This window comes from Lineus longissimus, chromosome 2, assembly GCF_910592395.1.
Source record: "Lineus longissimus chromosome 2, tnLinLong1.2, whole genome shotgun sequence".
Taxonomy (NCBI): Eukaryota; Metazoa; Nemertea; class Pilidiophora; order Heteronemertea; family Lineidae; genus Lineus; species Lineus longissimus.
In genome coordinates, this window is record NC_088309.1 from 23,955,282 (window position 1) to 23,975,072 (window position 19,791).

Below are 19,791 nucleotides of genomic sequence, written 5' to 3' on the forward strand. Positions count from 1 at the left end.
ATGTAGCTCTCTTTTTCATATAAATTTTTTCTAGGTGTAAGCTCAGACGGCCGAGACATAGTGGCTGTCGCAGCGATGCATCCGTTTTGGATCACGCGCAGGCGGCAAAAGTTAGTAAATATAGTGCAGTGCTGCACACCAACACATGGCTAGGCGTAAGAGTGCACGAAAAGTTGAAAAACCCGCTGATGGTAGGAGAATAGGGGCCATCGACTTGTCCAAAACTGGATGTTTACTTGTGACCCACCCATTATCAAAAACAGCATCGCTGACATGGGAATAAGCAAATTTTGATTAATGTAACCAATTGTTGTTCACAGTCTTTACTCTTTGATTGAGGCGAATGAGGTATCCAAAGCAAGCACACGGCGTGATATACTTTATAGATTTGCCCATGTTGTTTGCACAGCCCGTATCCTTGTTTGTCACCCAGATAAGAGTTGAACTGCTAGATGTATGACGAACGATCCCGAGAAGGGAGTGGACTAGCATGGTCTTAAGGAGCAGGAATGTTGTGAATTAACTAAGATTTGCCTTAACGATGCCTTTCGGGCCAAGTTTCAATGAGTTCCATTTACTGACGATTTGCTGCTACTTTGGATTTTTGATAAGTTTTGCCAGTGGAAAACGTGAGTAGTTTTTGTATAGGCCTAACTCATTTTGATCGTGGACACTGGCTACAAACCCCGGCTACAAACCAGCTGGTTCCTTCTTTAGTGAACAACCAGCGGAATAGTTGTATCGGAGCAAGTAATATATACTGTTTCATGGCGCCGACCAACTCTATTTCATCTCATGAACTACAAGCTCGGATGCAACATTTCAGAAGGGCCTCGCCGTACACCCGTTTTGCCATTCTGAGATTCAGAATTTTTAAAATGCTTATGTCATGAAAAGTGCGAAAGGGCGCTACCGGCCCACGGAGTGTTCTGATGATCATGTTTGGCACGAGCCCGCCATCGCTATCAAATTACCGGTAAGGATTTATTATCTCTTAACATTCTAATTTTTAACAGAAACTCTCGGGAGCACTTGCGAGATTGATGAAGACTGTGGCATTCCTTTCGAAACGTGTGACCCGGAATCGGACACCTGCGTCTGCCGAACAGATTATGCAGCAATAAATGGCTACTGCAAACCAGCCTCACTTGTACGGTTAAAACGAAATGGTAAAGTATACTCAGTATTGTTGTCATTCGCTTCTCAGTTCGAAATCCCCGGCCAGAATGTGCCTAAACGTTTAAATTTATGCAAACAATTTGCGTCGCTGCGAACAAGGTTCTGTCAATCGGTTGCACTTAATCTTTCCTTTATTGTCAGCCTGTGGGACAAATATGGTGCAGTTTCATGCCAAGCTTATAATACCTCGGGAAAGTCTCTTTCCCTTTCAATTCTGAATGAAAAGCAAGATTGCCGCCTTTAGTTTTACCACTGCGGATATCAACGGAACCATCGGGACTATGCTTAATATCTCTGGTGAGCGGAATTGCCATCCCGATTAATGATCCTTTATCGACTTAGTTCTATGAAACTAGAGTAGATTAGTCGACGAGTTGTCAACGTAGCCTTTAAAGCTTTTCGTACCGTGCGTTGACAAAAAACGGATGAAAACGTATACATTGTACACGACGGTACCTCTTAGACTTTCAGAGACTAAATCTTACATTACTTTCCAGTGATGAATTATGGTCAGAACTGCACAGTGGATGGCGACTGTGGAACAAACGAGTTGTGCGACAGCGGCGGCACTGGATTGTGCTCTTGTAATGACAGGTACTGGAGTAGTACTGGGAGTCCATCTGTCACCGGATGTGACGTATGTAAGTTGCCTTTCAAGATTTTCGTTCCCGATGAAATAAATGTACCCCTTTCTGTAATTGGTCTCGACTGCACCATCGCTTCGTGCATGTCTTGTAGCCTGCGAGTTTTTGTCAGGCCTAATCTTTTCTAAGCATACAATCAATCAAAGTGTTTATTTTAGAAACGATCCAGTGGCCTGCTATGAGAGGATGGACCCATGGATTGGGCCTGGGGTTTAGAACATCGGTGCATGCGGCCGATATAATAGCAAACACTGCCTGATTCTTAGTTTCGTAGTGATGTAGTTGGTGTATCTTTCCTTTAAACCGAGAACTTGCTTTATATCTCTTTCCTTTTTTCCTTCACTGACAGATGTCTCACATGGGTTAGATTGTACTGGTCCGTCAAATTGCACCGGTCCGAATGAAGATTGCAAAAATACACTGTGCTCATGTATCAGCGGTTATACCAGCAGCCAACAGACACTCAACATCACAGGATGTGATACGTGTAAGTAGACGACCGAAACCAGGCCCCAATTAAAAAACGGGAGCCTATTTCCATTCTCCAGTCACCACAAAACGTACAGCAAACCTGACATAAAACGTTCACATGAAGTACTGTGTTGACTTCTAAACAGTTTTTATGTATCAAGTTATTCTGGGCTGATCGATCGGTGTGATTCCGGTATCTGTTGGCGTCGGTGGTTTCATTAATTATATAATACCACGCATAATTAACGCAAACGCCAAGAAGAAACATGCCTTCGTGACCATCGCCGGCATCGGAAAACTTGGTGTATATGTAATATCTACCGTTTCTTTAAGTAACGGTCTTTAATCAATGACACCAGAGGGTACATCATTGCATTTATCTTTATTGTATCTTCCAGTTACATTTGGCAGTTCTTGCATTTCCGATTCGGACTGCATGACGGGTCGAGAGACCTGCGACGTAGCTGGTGATTCCACTTGTATCTGTGCTTCCGGTTGGGCCCGGAGTGCTTCTAACACAAACTGTGATACATGTAAGTAACAAAGGATTCGTGCGATAAACTCGGACGTACTGCTTGTTATGTTAAGTTCATGCAGTTGTTATGCAGCACACGATCATATCAACAGTAAACTGGCTTCTGTTCCCCCTTCCCGAGATCGAGGACTCCAAAAGCACGTGGTATATCACACTTTTATAAGATATGTGACGTCTTGGGTCTACTTGGTGAGAAACACTCACGTAATTATTGTTTTCTAAAAGGTAACTTCGATAGACCAAATACATGTATGATCTAACTTCCCTCTCGGCAAATATTGCGGACAACATTGGATTACCGTAGGTTGAGAGTGAATTCCGACTTCGAGATAATAATGTCCCATCGCCGTTGCTTTCTCTCTATATGAAAACATATACCCTGCTTGATCAGACGGAACGAAATGTACTCTATTGACCATTTTGTTTGTATATCACCGTATAAATCTAACGTGTTTCTTTTTCCTTTGCAGTTTATGGTGTGTCTATGACAATAGCCGGTATCAATTTTACTGAAGTAAGATACGCTACGTCATAATAATATTCTTCTTCTCACAACATCTTGTTTAAAATGCCAACATACTCCCAACTACTTTACAATTCACGCCCGTAAGCTCCTTGTGTGACCCTTTCTAGTCGTGGTACTTGGGACGAGCCAAAAAAAGACAAGTGAAATTGTTTTTGAACTTATAAATTTTTTCACCTATCAGTCAGTTAATAAAAAAATTCACAAACATTTTCAAATTCAAAAAAGTTTTGGGATGATGCTGTTGCTTCATTTTGAGCAGAAAAAAAGTGAAAAAAATATTTGGACTTAGAAAACTTGTCTAACCCTAATACTTTCATAAGTTCAAAATTTAGAAAAATTTTCAAAGTCAAAAAAGTTTTGGGACTGATGATGTTGCTTCATTCCGAGCCGAAAAAAACCCAAGTGAAAATAACTTCATTCAGTCAGTTTAAATTTCATTTTCCCTGGATGGTATCTCACTGCTTTGTATCTTTCCAGTTTCAAGCCATCGAAAGCACATTTGCATCTGCTGTTGCAAATGCTACCAATAACTATTGTTCATCAAACACTACTACTGTGGCAGAGTGCTGTAACATACAGACTTCTTATGTGTAGGTATCATGTTTATACATCTGTATCAACAATTGATAAAGACTCTTGGTAGAATCCAGAAGTATTAAGGTAGCAGGAAGGGTTGGTGTTTGCGGTTTCTGAGTGTGAGGGGGTGTAGGGGTGTCTGTTGACTGTGCTTTAAGAGAGACTAGGCATGGTGCCAGACTCTCTTAAAGCACAGTCAACAGACAACCATGCCGTACCGAGCTTCGCGCAATAAGGACCATTCTGGGAAAACTCACTGCTCCTGCTCGAGGTAATCTTGCGCAGTGTTGCTTCTGCCCACATACATCGTACTGGAAAACGTCTCGTACGAAGAAAGTCTGGCATGCGCCAGACTACTTAGTAAAGAACTTCTGGCTGCACGAGACTACTGTGATAAAAATGACCATTGCAGAGACTCTGTGACGTAGGCATATATTTTTTACTGTTAAAAATGCTCTCAAAGACGATATGGAATGATTATATATTAACATTTCCTGAACTATATACCTTCTGATTAGCATCTTGACCAGTCCTTCGCCAAGACTTATTTCAGCTGCCTGCCATATTACTGACGAGCTCACTTCCCCAAGCAGCCAGACTAGAAGAATTTCGATGAACTTATGCATTAACTATTCAATATTCATACTATTCTTATTGTATACATGAATATACCTATTTTCAGACCATCAGGTGTGCTTCAAATCACCAATGCCTCTCTTATCTCCTTCAACGCATCTTACGACACGGCGCTAAATATCGATCTCGTCCTACAGACACCGGATGACAACGAACTGTGCGCGGCCGCCGCATTACATGCCAGGAGGAGAAAGCGATTTGTCATTATAGGTGCGGGGTTCGGGTCGCTCAATCCAAGCCTGTCACTGGTTCTGTTGACAGCGCCTTCGGGGTACGTATCGACAGGGAGTTTTCTAATTGCTCTTGGAATGTACTGACAACCAAGACGCCTGATCTCATTGTCATTTCGGAGCCAATCGTTATAATTTGATTAATGCAAATTGATCCTTGGTTCTAACTCGTAATATTTTTCTAATTTCAGAATCACAACGATTACTCAAGAAATTACCCAAGCCGTGCAAACGACTTTCGGATACACACCGACTGTCTCATTTACTGTAGTGATAGTTGCCGTTCCAACCGCTGCACCCGCAACCACGAACAATCCGGGGACTGCCATCACTCAGGTTAGTCACGGTCCCGTCTCGCCTAAATCGCGCCTAAATAGCGCCTAACTCCCAGGTTACTCCCAGGTATTTTTTATTAAAGAACTAAGAAATGAATAAGACTAGCAAAAGCTTTTCTGTACAGACAGGCCAAGTGTAAATGTACAGAGTTTTAGATGTTTAAGCATTTGCTGGTCTTTATTCATATCGACCATGTATATGCATCGTCTTGGCCTTCGTTTCGATTTCGCTGTAGGCTAATCTAATTATTCAATCGGTCTTTCTAAATCTGAAACTAGAGGGTATTTGTGTGCCCGAGATTTTGTATGATGACACCTGTCACTTTTATGTCAATTTTTGTACTCCAGCCCCACGTCGCCCCAACTCTTCCATCCGCGTCAGTCACCACCAGCTGGGTCTTCATATTGGTTGTTACCATTGGATCCATTGTCGTCTTGGGCCTCATCATCGTCGTCATCGTCAGCTGCGTCAGGACGCCAAGGTAACTAATAGATTTTCATCGCCCTAGTTACGACGCCTTTCAACACTTTTTCATAAAATAAACAAGTCTGTGGCTTCTTGGATATTTCTTCTTACAAAGGTTAAAATCTGTTTTGCCTCTAGGGCTCTGGTTTACATTATTTTCGTGATTTTTGATGAGTATACTATTCGGACGACGTCAATGTTGAGAGATTCTATGGCGGGTGCGCGGATTGGTTGCTGTCGTTTGTCTCATTCTGTCCTCGCCGCGACAGCACCGTATTTACAGTAAACTCACTAGGAGCCGTCAAGACCGAAACTAACATAGTCACAAATCATAGAAACACCCAAAGTATTGTTTGATGTGTTTCGCCTACGGGCGCGCGCAATAAGATAATGACTTTCATTTCTTGATTTTGAAATCTATAGGAGTATTTGCCTTCAAGCCTTTCAATTTATAGAAGATCTGCAATCCGGCTGTATGATACTGGCCGGTCCCATTGTTTTATATCAGTAGACTGAAGCCTCGCCTTTGTTTCCATCTAATTCGCAGGCCCCATCGATCGTCCAGAATCTCGCACATAGACCCATCTGAATATGAAGGTCATCGCCCGCGGAGTATTGTTGTGGTAGAGCGGGTCGGGGAACGACGGGACAATCACCCTAACTTGATATCCTCTGGTGGTTCACAGCAAGGCGTATTGTCGTACCACCAGCAGATGGCTTACCCAACGGACGTTGGCTTACCAACAGTCCAAGCCTAGAAAGACACATTGGAAAATTATGAAAAAGCCAGGTAGTCCAATTCCGTTTGTTCTTCTTCACAGGCCGAGCAGAACTCGAATCCGCCACTCGGAGAGCGCATCCTCGACGAGTTCGCGGAATAGCAGCTGCCGTAGTCGTCACCCGTCGCCGATGCCGCGCGAGATCATCGTAATTGAGCGATCAGACCAGCGTCATCCAAGCAGCTCATCGGGTGGTTCCCTCGTATCTTATAATGGCAGAATATTGTTAACTTCTACACGGCTACAATCCGTAAGCGATGGTGGGTCGCAGCCCAGCATTGGTCTACCAACTGCAGAAGCATAAACAGTTATTGCAACAGGAGAGGAATTCGGAATACAAAACTGTATTTCATCATTTTGTAGTCAAATGTATCAATCTCTTTTACCACACGTCGATTCACAATCGACTTGTAAAACAATACTGGACATCGCTCCCAATACAAAGCAAAGCACATAAAATGGGTGGGTGATATTTTGGGTGGTGTCATTACCTGTATATTGAGATGGATGCTTGACGCCAAACCCTATATCTATTCAGAGATCGGACAGACGTCATCTTAGAATATTAAGTGTGATGACAAACTATAAAAGTGACTATATTTATCTCCGGACTCCAAATAGCAGAGCTCGATCGGCCCAGATATATTCCTATTTCACCGTGAAATGATAAAAGTTGACTTGATTTATAGTGTAGTAGAAAGTGTCGTCCTTTGTCGAAGTGTCGTATTAGTTTTTCACGGAGTATTTGGATGTTCCAAATCCGGTTTCATGCAGTTCACCACGTATATATTATTACGAATAAATGTTTCTCGACATTGTGTAATGTACAGTCGTTGATTTGTTTCATTCATGCCAGTATTTGCAGTTATAAAGAAGTCTGCACCGTTTTCTCAGAAGAAAGACAAAACCGCTCACTTCAAGCCCACGTATGCGTCATCATGAGAAGTTGTGTCGGGCCGGGTTCGCAATCTCCACCGCCAGTTCACACGACGAAATTGTCTAATGCGTCATACACATCCTGCGTGAAGGAGGGATCCCGACACACGATGCCGATAGATCGGCAGGTGCTAACTTCGTGACGAAACCAGGCAAAAAGATGCCCGGGAAATTAGAGACAATGGCGTGTCCGCGTCTTGGGTAAACCACGTGACACTTGGATGTGCATTAGTGTCTTCCATGTGGCCTCACGGACGGCGGTGTCATATTCACCATACGCTGGGCGAAACCTGCAGCTAGACCAACATTTAGAGGTGATTGTGCCAATGTCTCCTTAAATGTTTTTTTGGGCTCCTAATTTAGGCTTAATGTCATCTTGTCATGCTGTGGACGATATCTGGCAGACCCTCACTGAGCCTCAAGCTTATTGTTGAGAGCCAGGATTTTTACTTCCTTCCATGAAAGCCATGCACGCTGACTCATCTAGGAATACAATGCTGGTTTCTCTCTCCATGATTTAACTCGGGCCTTATTGCCTGGTAGCCAGCACTGTTAACCACTAGGCTATGAGGCTCTTCATCACAGCATAAGATATGACATTCACAAAATAGTGAGCTTCAAACAACTACAGTGTATTATTGATACCCACGCATAAATCAGAATACATACTGTGGAGGAATTGTATGAATAAATAAATAAATAAATTCACAACAGCAACAAAGTGGACTCATGGTCAACATGATATCCTAATATACAAAGAGATCATTAAACCATTCAGCTATGAGACTATTCTTTCCTGCCACACAAATATTTCTCTGAACTTAATTTTTTTGTCGGCTGTGAAAATAACACCCCATACTTCATGTTCCTTCCTATATGGACTTCTATTCCTTACAGGATATTCCAGAAACATCTCAGTTATTGGCTACACATAGATGTAAATGCAGACGTGCCAAAAGGCATACTGTCCTTTTGACTATTAAAACCACAAGTGAAGACAAAGAAGATTAACTCCTCATGATTTTGATGTAGCTTTCTTGTCCCTAGATTTACTATTATCCTCCACCAGTATCTCGAGTATTTTGGGCTGAAGGACAAAGTTCATATAGTCGCCCTCCAAGTTGACCTCCTTCCCTGGTGTCGGTTTGATAAACATCTGATGCATCATGATAGAGAAGAAGAGGAAGACCTGTGCGTCTGCTAGAACCTTCCCCAGACAGCATCGCCTGCCCATACCATAAGGCTGGAAGGCTTCAGGGATGACAAGGTTACCAGCTGGGTCAAGGAACCTGAAAGAGAAACAATGATATCGGTCTCTGTAATTTTTGCAAGATGATTCAAATGAGACAACCAAGCATGACATTCCAAACACTAAGACTCCTAGACCTTTTTAATCAACAAAAACGTGACTTCCTTGTGACATCAAATTTACTATTCTTTCTTCTTCTTCTCAGCGTCCGAGAAAAACCTCAAATCCTTAGGCCCACCTCTGTCACCACAGTTTGGTTTGGCTTTTGTGTGCCAAATAAAACTGTTCAATCGATAAATTAATGATGACAAACCTTTCAGGATTAAACGTATATGGTTGCTTCCAATATCTTCCATCATGATGAATACTCCACAAGTTGAACAAGACGTTTGAGAACTGGGGAATATCAAAGCCTGCAAAAAGGAGTAAGTTTTTGTACATGTACATGTATCTTAAGTTTAAAAGACAAAGATGACTTTTGCAAAGATATTTTAATCAAGGTGGGTGTCTTCTACTTTCAATACATTCTATAGTCATCTGATTTTAGAAGTAAAAACTTGAATAATCACTTCAATGATATGATGTATTTACCTTCATTGGAAAATTGCATTAATCTAAAGCGCACTAAGTCAAACACATGTACTTAGAAATAAAAGAAATATAACAAACCTAGTAGTTTTGTACCAGCAATTGTATAATGAGGGAACATAAGAGGCATCACTGTTGACATTCGTTGGATTTCATAGATTGTTGCTCGAGTATATGGCAGATTGTCTCGGTCGTCCAGCTGTGGCAGGCGTTCCCGTCCTATCACTGCATCGAGCTCCTTTTGGACCTTGTTTTGAACATCAGGGAAGGCTGCCATGTACAAAAGCGTCCATTCAAGAGTTGCAGTCACTGGCTCAAAACTTTGTGACATGATGTCTATCAGCATACAAATCAGATCCATATCTTTTAAGGCACCAAAGTCTTCATTCAATTCTAGATGGCGTAAGAATCTATGCACTACATCTTTGAATTCAGTGGGTTCATAGTCTTCCTTGTGTTGATTGATCTGTTGATATGTAAATGCCCTCAACATATTGTGTGTCAAGTGTAAAAGTCTTGCCTTTTCTGATGGAATGAATTTTAACAGTGGGAGAAAGTCACCAATTTGGGAGTAACCACACTTAAAGCGTATGTCCATTGTGTATAAGAGTTTGATGAATTCAGTATCATTGTAAGCAAATTCTTCATTGAATACTATTAGTGTTATCATGTTCATGACTCCGCAAGCGATGACGTCTCTTGGGTTGAAAGAGCTTCCGGCATGATCCTCAAACTCGTAGCAGATCTTCACCACCATCTGGACTATTTTGTCTTCAGCATCAGGCATGATGTCACCTCTGTCAACCATGCAAGATTCTAGCAGTTTCTTCTTCATTCGGAACTTATCATCATAATCAGCCATGACCAGACCTGGAAGGCAAATCAAGAAAGATTTTTATGTTTACATTTATTTCAGATAAAGGAGAAGTGCAGCACGATGCTTGCCATTATATCAATAGATATTTCTGTAAAATGATGCTTCAAATAACGCTGTTCTCAGCATACAGTATCAAAATATATTGGAGGAAGACCATACACATGAGGCAGTATCGAAAGACAAGTCTCATTGCATAGAAACATATTCATACTGGAGGAAGACCATTCACATGAGACAAGTCTCATTGTATATTCATACTCAATATGATATCTGAAGGACTATCCCTTGGATCTTGGAGATGGGCTATTGTTATTGTCCTTTCTGTAGGTAGGCCTATGTTGCAGGCAGCATAACTCAAATATCTAAAATCTAAATAACAAGGGAAAAGAAACGCATAATAAAAATAAAATATAAAGTAAAAAGGAAAAAGGAAAATCTTGTCCACAACCGGATTCGAACTCGCGACCTTTGGATCGAACATCGTATTCTGCCATTTCTGACGAGCGCTCTACCAACAGCTCTAATGTTTCTGAGACGTCTGATGTCATGTATTTGTCGAAATATGATTGGCTGAAAGTCCCTGTACAAATGTACAATGTACTGCCCGAAAGGTCCAGGAAAAAAATTCGCTAGCGGCTTGTGTCATTCCCTGGTAGGGACTTACAGAACTTGTTGGATGCATGGTAAACGAGAAGTCTCCGGTCTTTCACAGCCGGCGGCTGGTGTGAGCATCTTGACCCTCAAGCCTTGGAGCCACTCCGCCGACCCGGACTCCGTTACACCAACGGGCCGATTAACTCTGATGGTTCAGAGTGGGTGTGAGGGGCGAAACAGTCTTCCGTCTTGTATGACTTGGGCCCATGTCTTTCATGACGTCGGCCCCTGTCTCTCACAACCTGTTGCTGGTTAAGGCAGTATCTAAAACCCCATACCACATACCACATACCCACATAACCACATGCCATTTTTTTCCAGGTGGGGCAATCCAATGACGGCTGAAGCTTTTATAATAAGCCTGGCAAGATTGGATCACTCATTTCTAGTTCGTCTTACCCAGGAGACAGGAGTGTTTAATGGACAACCCATTAAGTGACCCGACCGAATCAAGTTTGATATCATGCTATCAAAGTTGGCAATTGTATTCTGTTTCGAATGATTGCAGGTTTCGAAACTGAGCGCCCTACGAACGAGGAACTACAAAGTACGAATGTCTGTCGAGTCATCAAGTCCTCTATCTGCTAAATGATTTACACGACACTGAACCATATTTTATACTTGGTTGTAGAAGGAATTGGGGAAATGATTTTTTAAAAATCGTCGATAAAATGCATTTACATCGTCTTTTGGCTTACGGAACCTGCCTAATGCATTTCCACAGCTCAGCATATGTACATGTACAAGTATGTATGCTAAAGCAAATCCCACATTTTGACAATGCCTGTCATATTGACCACTGACAGAACAAAGGTCTCGCTTGAGCAGATAACTACTAGCCGGCCTGGTTCAAGGGGGTGCCCGGATGCTGTTACGTCAAATGTATTGTCTTTGGTCATGATCGGTCGCGGTAGATTTGAACGCCAGTCGGTTAGTGTGTGAGATGCGCAGAACATCGCGGGAACACTTTCTCCGATTTCAAACGTAAAAATGCCTTCAAATTTTCCGAAACAAATCAAAACGGCTGCAGCAGAAGGTAGGGACAGTATCTATTCCTGATAAAGGTATGGGTTAGTTTCAAAGGGTTTTTATTGTGGAAATAGTCGTACAATCAAGGCGGGAATGAACTGTGCAGTTTGAAATTTCAAGCCAGACATGTTGAATTATGTACATCACTGCACTTTATGTACATGTTCAACGGCAATTTTAATTGCCATCCCTAATCAAATACCATTTGCTCAAAGAAACTAAAGGGCACGTCCAGGTCATGATGGTGAAGATGAAAGTGATCATGTTAAATCTGCGAGATCCCACCACTGCTGTTATCCTGTGATGTGGAAATCTCCACTGAATTCATGAAGGTTTGTCTAATTATATGTAAAATTGACGTAAACAGTAAACAGTTTTAAATTCAACAACCATTCATTTGGCGGCCACTATCCCGACTGTGGTGTAGCACCCGACTGTAACTGGCATGAAAAGGGGATACGCTGGTTATGGATGTCAGATCGTGGTTCCCTGACCTTTGCAAACAATTTCACTGGACGTAACCCACGCGGCGACACCAAGGACCGCTGGCTGATCTATTGATATGTTCGTAGCAGGGTGTCAAAGTCGGAGAGAAGAAGAGCCACTCTTCTCTTGTAGGGGGTTCACTTGGAAGTGTTTGCATTTGTTAGCCTATAAACACAAGATTTTAATCCTTCAGTCTTGGGTTTGGCGGAGAGAACTAATCTTACATAAGTCCCAGAACAATATCATATGTCTTTATGCCAATATTTATTACTGGGACCCAGTACAGTGCCGTTCTATCCAATATTCCTGGGGCTGTTGGAGAGGCTTCTTGTCTAAACAGTGCCATTCTGCCCCCTCTAAGGCATATATTGGTAACTAATGAATTGACTGCGAAATGAACGCAGTTGAACACAATGTGAATAATTCAGTCTCAGTTTCGCCAAAAAGAAGGCGATATGTTACTACATGTATTTGATAATGTTATGATCATGATAATTAGGAGACCCTGTGTGGGTGTTTGATCCAACATACTTTGATGTGATTGGAGATGGAAGTTTGCCATAGTGCCTTTAAAGGTATGATAAAGACAGCATAAGTATGCTACCTGGTCTATTCTTATGGACCATATTGCCAGGAAAACTTAGGTGGCAGGTCTTTATAGTCTTTATTCACATTGCGGTTGTCCAAATGAAAGGTAAGTCTTGCTGAAAATTTATTGGAAGGAAATCTTGATCTTGACGTACCCGAGTTTGACCTTTAGCTTGATCTGTCTCATGATTTCATGATTTTAAATTCAACAACCATTCATTTGGCGGCCACTATCCCGACTGTGGTGTAGCACCCGACTGTAACTGGCATGAAAAGGGGATACGCTGGTTATGGATGTCAGATCGTGGTTCCCTGACCTTTGCAAACAATTTCACTGGACGTAACCCACGTGGCGACACCAAGGACCGCTGGCTGATCTATTGATATGTTCGTAGCAGGGTGTCAAAGTCGGAGAGAAGAAGAGCCACTCTTCTCTTGTAGGGGGTTCACTTGGAAGTGTTTGCATTTGTTAGCCTATAAACACAAGATTTTAATCCTTCAGTCTTGGGTTTGGCGGAGAGAACTAATCTTACATAAGTCCCAGAACAATATCATATGTCTTTATGCCAATATTTATTACTGGGACCCAGTACAGTGCCGTTCTATCCAATATTCCTGGGGCTGTTGGAGAGGCTTCTTGTCTAAACAGTGCCATTCTGCCCCCTCTAAGGCATATATTGGTAACTAATGAATTGACTGCGAAATGAAAGCAGGTTAAACGCAAGGTGTTAATTCTTCAGTCTTGGGTTTGGTGGAGAGAACTGATCTTACAGTCCCAAAATTCCCAAGATTTGCTCAACTTAGCATCGGTCAAAAGTCTTGAAATTAACAGAGATGCTGAATATGTATGTAAACAGTACAAATATAAAATATTCTGATGATAAAAACACTTTACTTTGGCAGCATTTTCCGCAAGTCGGTAAAGGTCGGGAATTAGTATAACCGTTCCAGACTTACCATTCGAACGGTCGCCACCGTACAGCAGCGAGGCAGTGAAGGTATCAGGACGATCGCAATACACAGCTCCTCTACACAATAGAGCCTCCGTCATGCCTTCCAGCGAGCAACAGACCAACGTCTCCTTGCTTCCAAGGTGTATCCAGAAAAGATCACCATGTTTCTTTTTCAGGTGAGAAAGCATTTTGTGTGGAGGACGTTTTGAGAGGGTTCGGAGGCTCCCAAAGAAGGGTACACCACCCACCCTTGGGATTTCCTTGCTTCTATCACGTTTTAAGTATGCTATAGTAACAACTAATACAAAAAGTCCGATGAACAATTTTGGAAAATAGCCGCTATCAAGTGTTTGATTGATGATATTTTGCAAAAAGTCAGCTTTGGAAGCCATGTTGTAAACACTGATTTTCAACCAATGAAAATCGAGATTGAACTGGCTTCGGCAAATCCTGCCAATCGAATTCGTGCTCTCTCATTGCTTCCAAAATGGCGACTGCAATGAAAAAGCTCCCAAATCTGAAGATTTGTGTTGAAAATACAGACGATTTGAGTGAATCTGAGGATGAGATAGTGGTGGAAGATGAAGATGATCTCAGGGAAGATGGAGAGATCGATGATTCAACTGACGAATCGGGAGATGAAGTACAATTCAGCGTGTCAATCCGAGATGCTCCTTCAGGAACGAAGTCAATGTTCCGGGTGAGTAGGCCCATCATCCAATATCCATGCTATATCATCATATGCATGCAATGATGTACAGACTATGCCTATGGTTGAAATCTGGACTACATGCGTGTATGCATTGGTACTTTAGGTTCATGCACTGTTGATGGGGGGTAGATAAGTTGGTAAAATGTCATGTTCACTGACAACGACTTGCAGTTGTGATGTCAAAAACAGGGTAATGCCTCATGTTCACTGACAACGACTTGCAGTTGTGATGTCAGGGACAGGGTAATGCCTAATAGTAATATAATGGTGTTTTTCTAAATTCTATGCTTCAAAACTGTAACACTAACAGAAGGTTTTTTCTGTTGTCTTTTATTCTAGGGAGAGAAGAAGTATGAAAATAGATCTGGGGATTTTGTAACTGGTTTTGATATCACCTCCAAGGTAGGTATTCTGTTTAATAGGATGGCAGTTATGAGGGTACAGTCTAATGTCTTGTTACTATATCATATACAGTTGTGCTATCTGTAGGCTAAGGAAGTGAAAATCATAGAATACTGTCCTCCGCTCACATCTCCGAAAGGCTGGACTAAAAATCACAATTTTTGTAATGAAAATAATCATTTTTCTGCAACAGTCTAGAAATGATACAATTACAAATTGCAGAATAGGTGATCCAGTAGGCCTACATGTGTCTTAAGAAATAGAACACACACTAAAGATGATTTAAGATAAGGCCTAAATCTCATGTATTAACAAATAATCAATTTCCAATGGAGCTTCGTTGGACAAGGATTAACTCAACAGCCAGGAGAAACTGATTAGAGCCACGGCAGAAAAGTTGCATTGACCAGAACAAAAACAAAACTGGCTTAAATGGCATTTGGCACCGGAACTCTTCACATATTGATTGATTCTCACTTGTAGGAATATCAAGAAAGAAAGGCAAAGAGAGCGAAGCGCTTTGGTATTGAGCATGAGGTCGCAGCAGTTTCTCAAGAGGACCTTAATTCACTATATGAAAGGTAGGAACCTTTTTATTATGCCCCTGCTGATAAGAACTGTCCATCTACATTCAGTAGTGAGCTTTGTGTGGTTGTTGGTTACTTTGCATACAGGATATGGTCCAAGGATGACAACATGCACACTGTTTTAACTTCTCATTTGCTTTAGAGAAATTATTAGACCCAATATTCTGACAATATGATATTTAAATGAAATTAGAGGAAATGGCAAGGTTCCAAATAATCAGCAAGGCAACTTTGTTTTAAGTAATTCCTACATGTAATACTGCAAGTTGGTAGAATAGTACTGCAGTGATTTTTTCAATTGGTTATCTGTCAGTCATTTTATTCCTGATGTGCATATTTGTTGATGATGGGTCTTCAAGTGAAAGGAATTTTCTGTCTTAATCTTCAGTCTTGGTATCACTGAGGAGTCCATGAGTAAGGGTGAGAGAGGCATACGTCCGGAGGCAATCCATATCAGAGGGGTGGAGAATATGAGTACCCAAGATGTGTTTGCTTACTTCACAGAATATGCTCCTGGGAACATTGAATGGATTGATGATTCTTCTTGTAAGTAGCAAATGTTGTCCTTAAGAGAGAGGTGTCCTGATCAGAGAGGTAAAATTGAATGGTGGAAACTGTTGTCCTTAATAGAGAGGTGTCCGCTAAGGAAGGTTCCACTGCATTGTACTTTCTTTGATGAAAAGAATGGGAAACTGATTATACTTCTTATTTTCTCCAAATATTAGGTAATGTTGTATGGTTGGACCCAATGACCGCTGCAAGGGCCATGATCAACATGAGCCGATCATATCTTCAGCAGTGGAAGAAAGAAGAGAAGCCAGGTAAGAAAGAGCAACTTCCAGAACCAAAGGAGGGTAGGTACAGAGCATTTCAAATAAGGCCATACCAATTTTATTGTTAGTTGCCTGTCATGCACCGAAATTTCAAAAAATGTGTTATTCCATCAGTGAATGCTATGGTTGTTTTATATGAGGACAGTTTCCCCCCCTCCTTCCCATTCCCCCTTTGAATATTTTGGTTCTTTGTTAGGTGAAGATGTCCTGAGCAAACCTGTCCAGGCTGTTGACAATGACGACGATGATCTAAACTTGATGACTGACGATGAGGAGAAGGAGAACAAGGCAACCTCGAAGTCTTCCATAGAACCAGTCATAGATGCGGAGACCGGAGAGGTCAGGCCAGAGGATATAAGAGCTAGGCTCGGGGGCGACGCCATGGAGACTAATCAGGACACACCGACAAAAGAACCCAATGAGAGTGAACTCTCTGATTATACTAGCGTAAGTTTCATGAAGGCTTACATCCGCAAGTAGCAAAGATTGATAATGTCTCGTACTGGTCTGCATGTATGTGTGGTTGGTGTTTCGAGCAGAGCAGTATTCCTGATTTTGAGGGTTAATAACACTCTTTACCTATCGCCCCCAGCATGATCTGTGACTTCTTGATCTGTCACAAGAATCAAAGATGCATTTGTTGGAAATGGTTACATTATTAAGCCTGTCTCCATTGATTACATGTAGGTAGTCATCATTCCGTTTATTCAAATTACACTCACTAGTTACTTTTATAAGCAGAAATATGTTTGCTTAATGATACAGCCATTTGCCAATTTCTGTACACAGAATGATGAGGATGACGACAGTGATGTTGTCAAACGGCGTAGAAAAAAATTACTGCCTTCTCCCGAGAAGGATATGCAACCTGTTGCTGATGCTCATACTGATGAACCTGTCCCCAGATTGAGCAAACCAGAGGAGACCTCAGATGAAGTGGATTTGAAACCCCCAGGAAAGTGGAGAGCCGGCCTGAAGTCTCATCCAAAAGCTAACAATCTCTTCTTGAGATTTGCTTCGAAAGGTAGAGCTATTTTTGTATTTCAAGATCATTGCAGTAATCTACCCTACACGTAACTGATGTTGGCTAAGTATTTCATTAGACTCATTTCATCCCTGCCTAAAAGCTAGTCTGTTCCAAATTTGTATTTTGCTTGTTTGAAAATCCTTCATTCAGATGTCTTGATTCCTAAATTGCATCAAAGCTCAATGAATTATTTCAGCCTCGGATAAAGACAGTATCTGATAATTCCATTTTGACTTCTTTTGTAACAGCTGACAGAAAGATGCCAGGAGCTGAAAGACGAAGCAAGTATTATCAAAAACATGGAAACCCCAACTACAAAGGTAACAATGAGACACCTTATTTTACTACTACTCATGACGATATCTGGTGATCGCCAGAAAACCAAGTCCTGGTCCTATGCATTTGAACCCTTCTATGTGTACGCATAAAGTGTTCTGGTACTTACTGAAACTTCTAGTTTTTACTATCTGTTGTATTGTTCAAAATTTAACTTGACAATATTATTGTCTTGCGACAAATCTATACCACATTCCTATTGTAACTACATGTACACTCTGCTTCCACTGTTAAACTCACCTCACTTGTTCAAGGCTTTGTCAGCAACTATCTTCATCTTTAGTGTTGAAACAATTCGAGGAAATTTCAAACTAATTGTCATGTCAATTCTAGGAATGGTAGGGCTGATAAGTGACTCCAGAAAACGTAAACTTCGTACAGAGGACAGACGGAAGCAATCCCATGAGGCACGGGAGGCCATCAGCAAAGCTAAGGCAAAGGAGGATGAGCCCAAGGAGGTGAGGCCAGCATTCCCTAAATCTGACTGGTTATATAACGTGGCCGAAGAGCTCTACGATGATCAGAGATTAATTGATTTAGATGCGCCGAAGATCGACCAGGAGAAACTGCGGCAGGAATCATTGAGACAGGAGAAGGAAGAAACGATGCGCTTACGTATGGATGAGATTCAGCAGCGTAAGAGGCAGCGATCACCAGACCGACCTGCGTTGAGGATGGACGACCCAAAAATACACCGCCGGGGACTGCCAAAGCCAACATTCTTAGAAGAGGAGGAGGAAGATTCCGGTAAGCGCTTTCATTGTTATAAATGCCGAATGTCTTGTACATTACTTTCCCCTCAGCAGACGCAAGAACCTACAGGTCCCCTTTCAGTTATTGGTTGTATCTGTTTTAATTTTTTGGTTGTTTCCAACCACCGTGTGTGTAACACTGTAGAACGGCTGTGGTTAAAATATTATACCAACGTTGCAAGATTCTCATTATACCAATTTTGCCCATCTTACAATGACTTATTCCTTCTTCTTATAGACTCGAGTAGTGGAAGTAGTAGTAGCAGTAGCAGTAGTAGTTCTAGTGATTCAGACTCCACGGATGTGCGGGTGCCTGTGCTGCCAGTAATAGATGGTGAGAGTAGCGAGGAGGAGGACCTGTCTTTACTCATTCCTGCCAAGAAAAGGATGACCATGAAGATGTATGCTGATGAAGAAGAGAAAAAGTTGACTAAGTGAGTAGAAGTCCTGTTCCATGTCTTGCACTCCTTAAATGTTGTTCTGTTGATGGTATAAAAGTTCCTTCTACAGTAACTTGTATCCTTTTAAAATTTGAAACAGATGTTTGAGATTCTGATTGCTTTCTCTTTCAGGCCATCATATAAAAGTGGTGCTACAAAAGGAAATGATGCACGAGCAAGGATACAGAATCTAAAACGAGAACGAGAATTACAGTCGCGGGAATCGGAAACCACTCGTAGTAGTGCAAACGATTTAAGGCGGAAACTTGAGGGGCGGAGAAAAAATACTTCCAATCGTTTCAAGGACTATCCTTCATTAGTCGTAGAGGTTTTTGATGGTGACGATGATTGATTAAGATGTGGGAAGAGGGGGGCTAAATTGTCATTTTTGTTTGGATTTTGTTCAGATCAGTCAGTTTGGCTAGAAGAGACTATAGACTATATCGGGTCATTTTCGTTTCCAGTTAAGCCTTCTCCAATCCAAATCATTTGCATACTCATATCTCTCTAAATATGACAGGGCCATGTCATGATTTTGGTGTGATGGTTAAAAATGCCATGACTAGCAATCATGTTTGCTACTGACCGCAGAGATGTTAATCTCTTTTGCTGTGAAAGTCAAAATAAACTTTTTATGATGTATTATTCAAGACATTATCTCAATTTTTGCTCCCTCCAAAACCCCACTTCCAAGTTCTAAGGCATTGGACTTGACCTCTCCAAGTTGGAGACTCCATCTTTAGTAGTGCAGTATAGAGACTCCCTCCAAAGCGAGGACCCTGTTCCCACCTGTCCTTTCGGAAAAGAACCATGAAAAAGACTTGCATCCAAATGGAGGACCTTGTTGCAGCCTGTCCTATAGGCCTAGGGAGAGAACCAAAAGCTCCCCTGAAATAGATGACCCTGTCCTATAATGTAGATAGAGAACGAGGACAAAAGCTTCCCTACCATTAGAGAAGATACTG

General features: G+C 41.7%; 3 protein-coding genes across 3 annotated transcripts; 2 read left to right on the forward strand and 1 right to left on the reverse strand.

Moving 5' to 3' along the window:
* Positions 1 to 541: 541 nt before the first annotated feature.
* On the forward strand, positions 542 to 6,503 carry LOC135483025 (uncharacterized). Its single transcript, XM_064763523.1, has 11 exons — positions 542 to 629; positions 1,017 to 1,169; positions 1,677 to 1,820; positions 2,173 to 2,310; positions 2,693 to 2,827; positions 3,300 to 3,343; positions 3,833 to 3,945; positions 4,614 to 4,838; positions 4,989 to 5,133; positions 5,481 to 5,614; positions 6,146 to 6,503. The coding sequence occupies exons 1-11, from the start codon at positions 542 to 544 to the stop codon at positions 6,354 to 6,356; spliced, it is 1,530 nt and encodes a 509-aa protein (XP_064619593.1). The 3' UTR covers positions 6,357 to 6,503.
* Positions 6,504 to 6,844: 341 nt separating this feature from the next.
* Positions 6,845 to 14,129, reverse strand: LOC135483152 (steroid 17-alpha-hydroxylase/17,20 lyase-like). Its single transcript, XM_064763752.1, has 4 exons — positions 13,742 to 14,129; positions 9,232 to 10,020; positions 8,876 to 8,975; positions 6,845 to 8,602 (listed from the first exon to the last, which is right to left on the reverse strand). Exons 1-4 carry the CDS (start codon positions 14,127 to 14,129, stop codon positions 8,329 to 8,331), a joined length of 1,551 nt encoding a protein of 516 aa, XP_064619822.1. The 3' UTR covers positions 6,845 to 8,328.
* Positions 13,939 to 19,454, forward strand: LOC135483151 (nuclear cap-binding protein subunit 3-like). The gene is made up of 11 exons (XM_064763751.1): positions 13,939 to 14,437; positions 14,789 to 14,851; positions 15,335 to 15,432; positions 15,827 to 15,984; positions 16,164 to 16,259; positions 16,468 to 16,718; positions 17,061 to 17,295; positions 17,547 to 17,618; positions 17,968 to 18,381; positions 18,625 to 18,820; positions 18,959 to 19,454. Exons 1-11 carry the CDS (start codon positions 14,225 to 14,227, stop codon positions 19,176 to 19,178), a joined length of 2,016 nt encoding a protein of 671 aa, XP_064619821.1. The 5' UTR covers positions 13,939 to 14,224; the 3' UTR covers positions 19,179 to 19,454.
* The last annotated feature ends 337 nt before the right edge of the window (positions 19,455 to 19,791 follow it).

Coding starts and splice junctions, on each gene's coding strand:
- LOC135483025 (XM_064763523.1), top strand. CDS start 542: ATGCCTTTCGGGCCAAGTTTCAATGAGTTCCATTTACTGACGATTTGC. Junction 1,170..1,676: donor TGTACGGTTAAAACGAAATG/GTAAAGTATACT, acceptor ATTACTTTCCAG/TGATGAATTATGGTCAGAAC. Junction 2,828..3,299: donor TAACACAAACTGTGATACAT/GTAAGTAACAAA, acceptor TTTCCTTTGCAG/TTTATGGTGTGTCTATGACA.
- LOC135483152 (XM_064763752.1), bottom strand. CDS start 14,129: ATGGCTTCCAAAGCTGACTTTTTGCAAAATATCATCAATCAAACACTT. Junction 10,021..13,741: donor CGGTGGCGACCGTTCGAATG/GTAAGTCTGGAA, acceptor TTTGCCTTCCAG/GTCTGGTCATGGCTGATTAT. Junction 8,976..9,231: donor TGCTGGTACAAAACTACTAG/GTTTGTTATATT, acceptor TCCTTTTTGCAG/GCTTTGATATTCCCCAGTTC.
- LOC135483151 (XM_064763751.1), top strand. CDS start 14,225: ATGGCGACTGCAATGAAAAAGCTCCCAAATCTGAAGATTTGTGTTGAA. Junction 14,438..14,788: donor GAACGAAGTCAATGTTCCGG/GTGAGTAGGCCC, acceptor CTTTTATTCTAG/GGAGAGAAGAAGTATGAAAA. Junction 16,260..16,467: donor GAAGAAAGAAGAGAAGCCAG/GTAAGAAAGAGC, acceptor GTTCTTTGTTAG/GTGAAGATGTCCTGAGCAAA.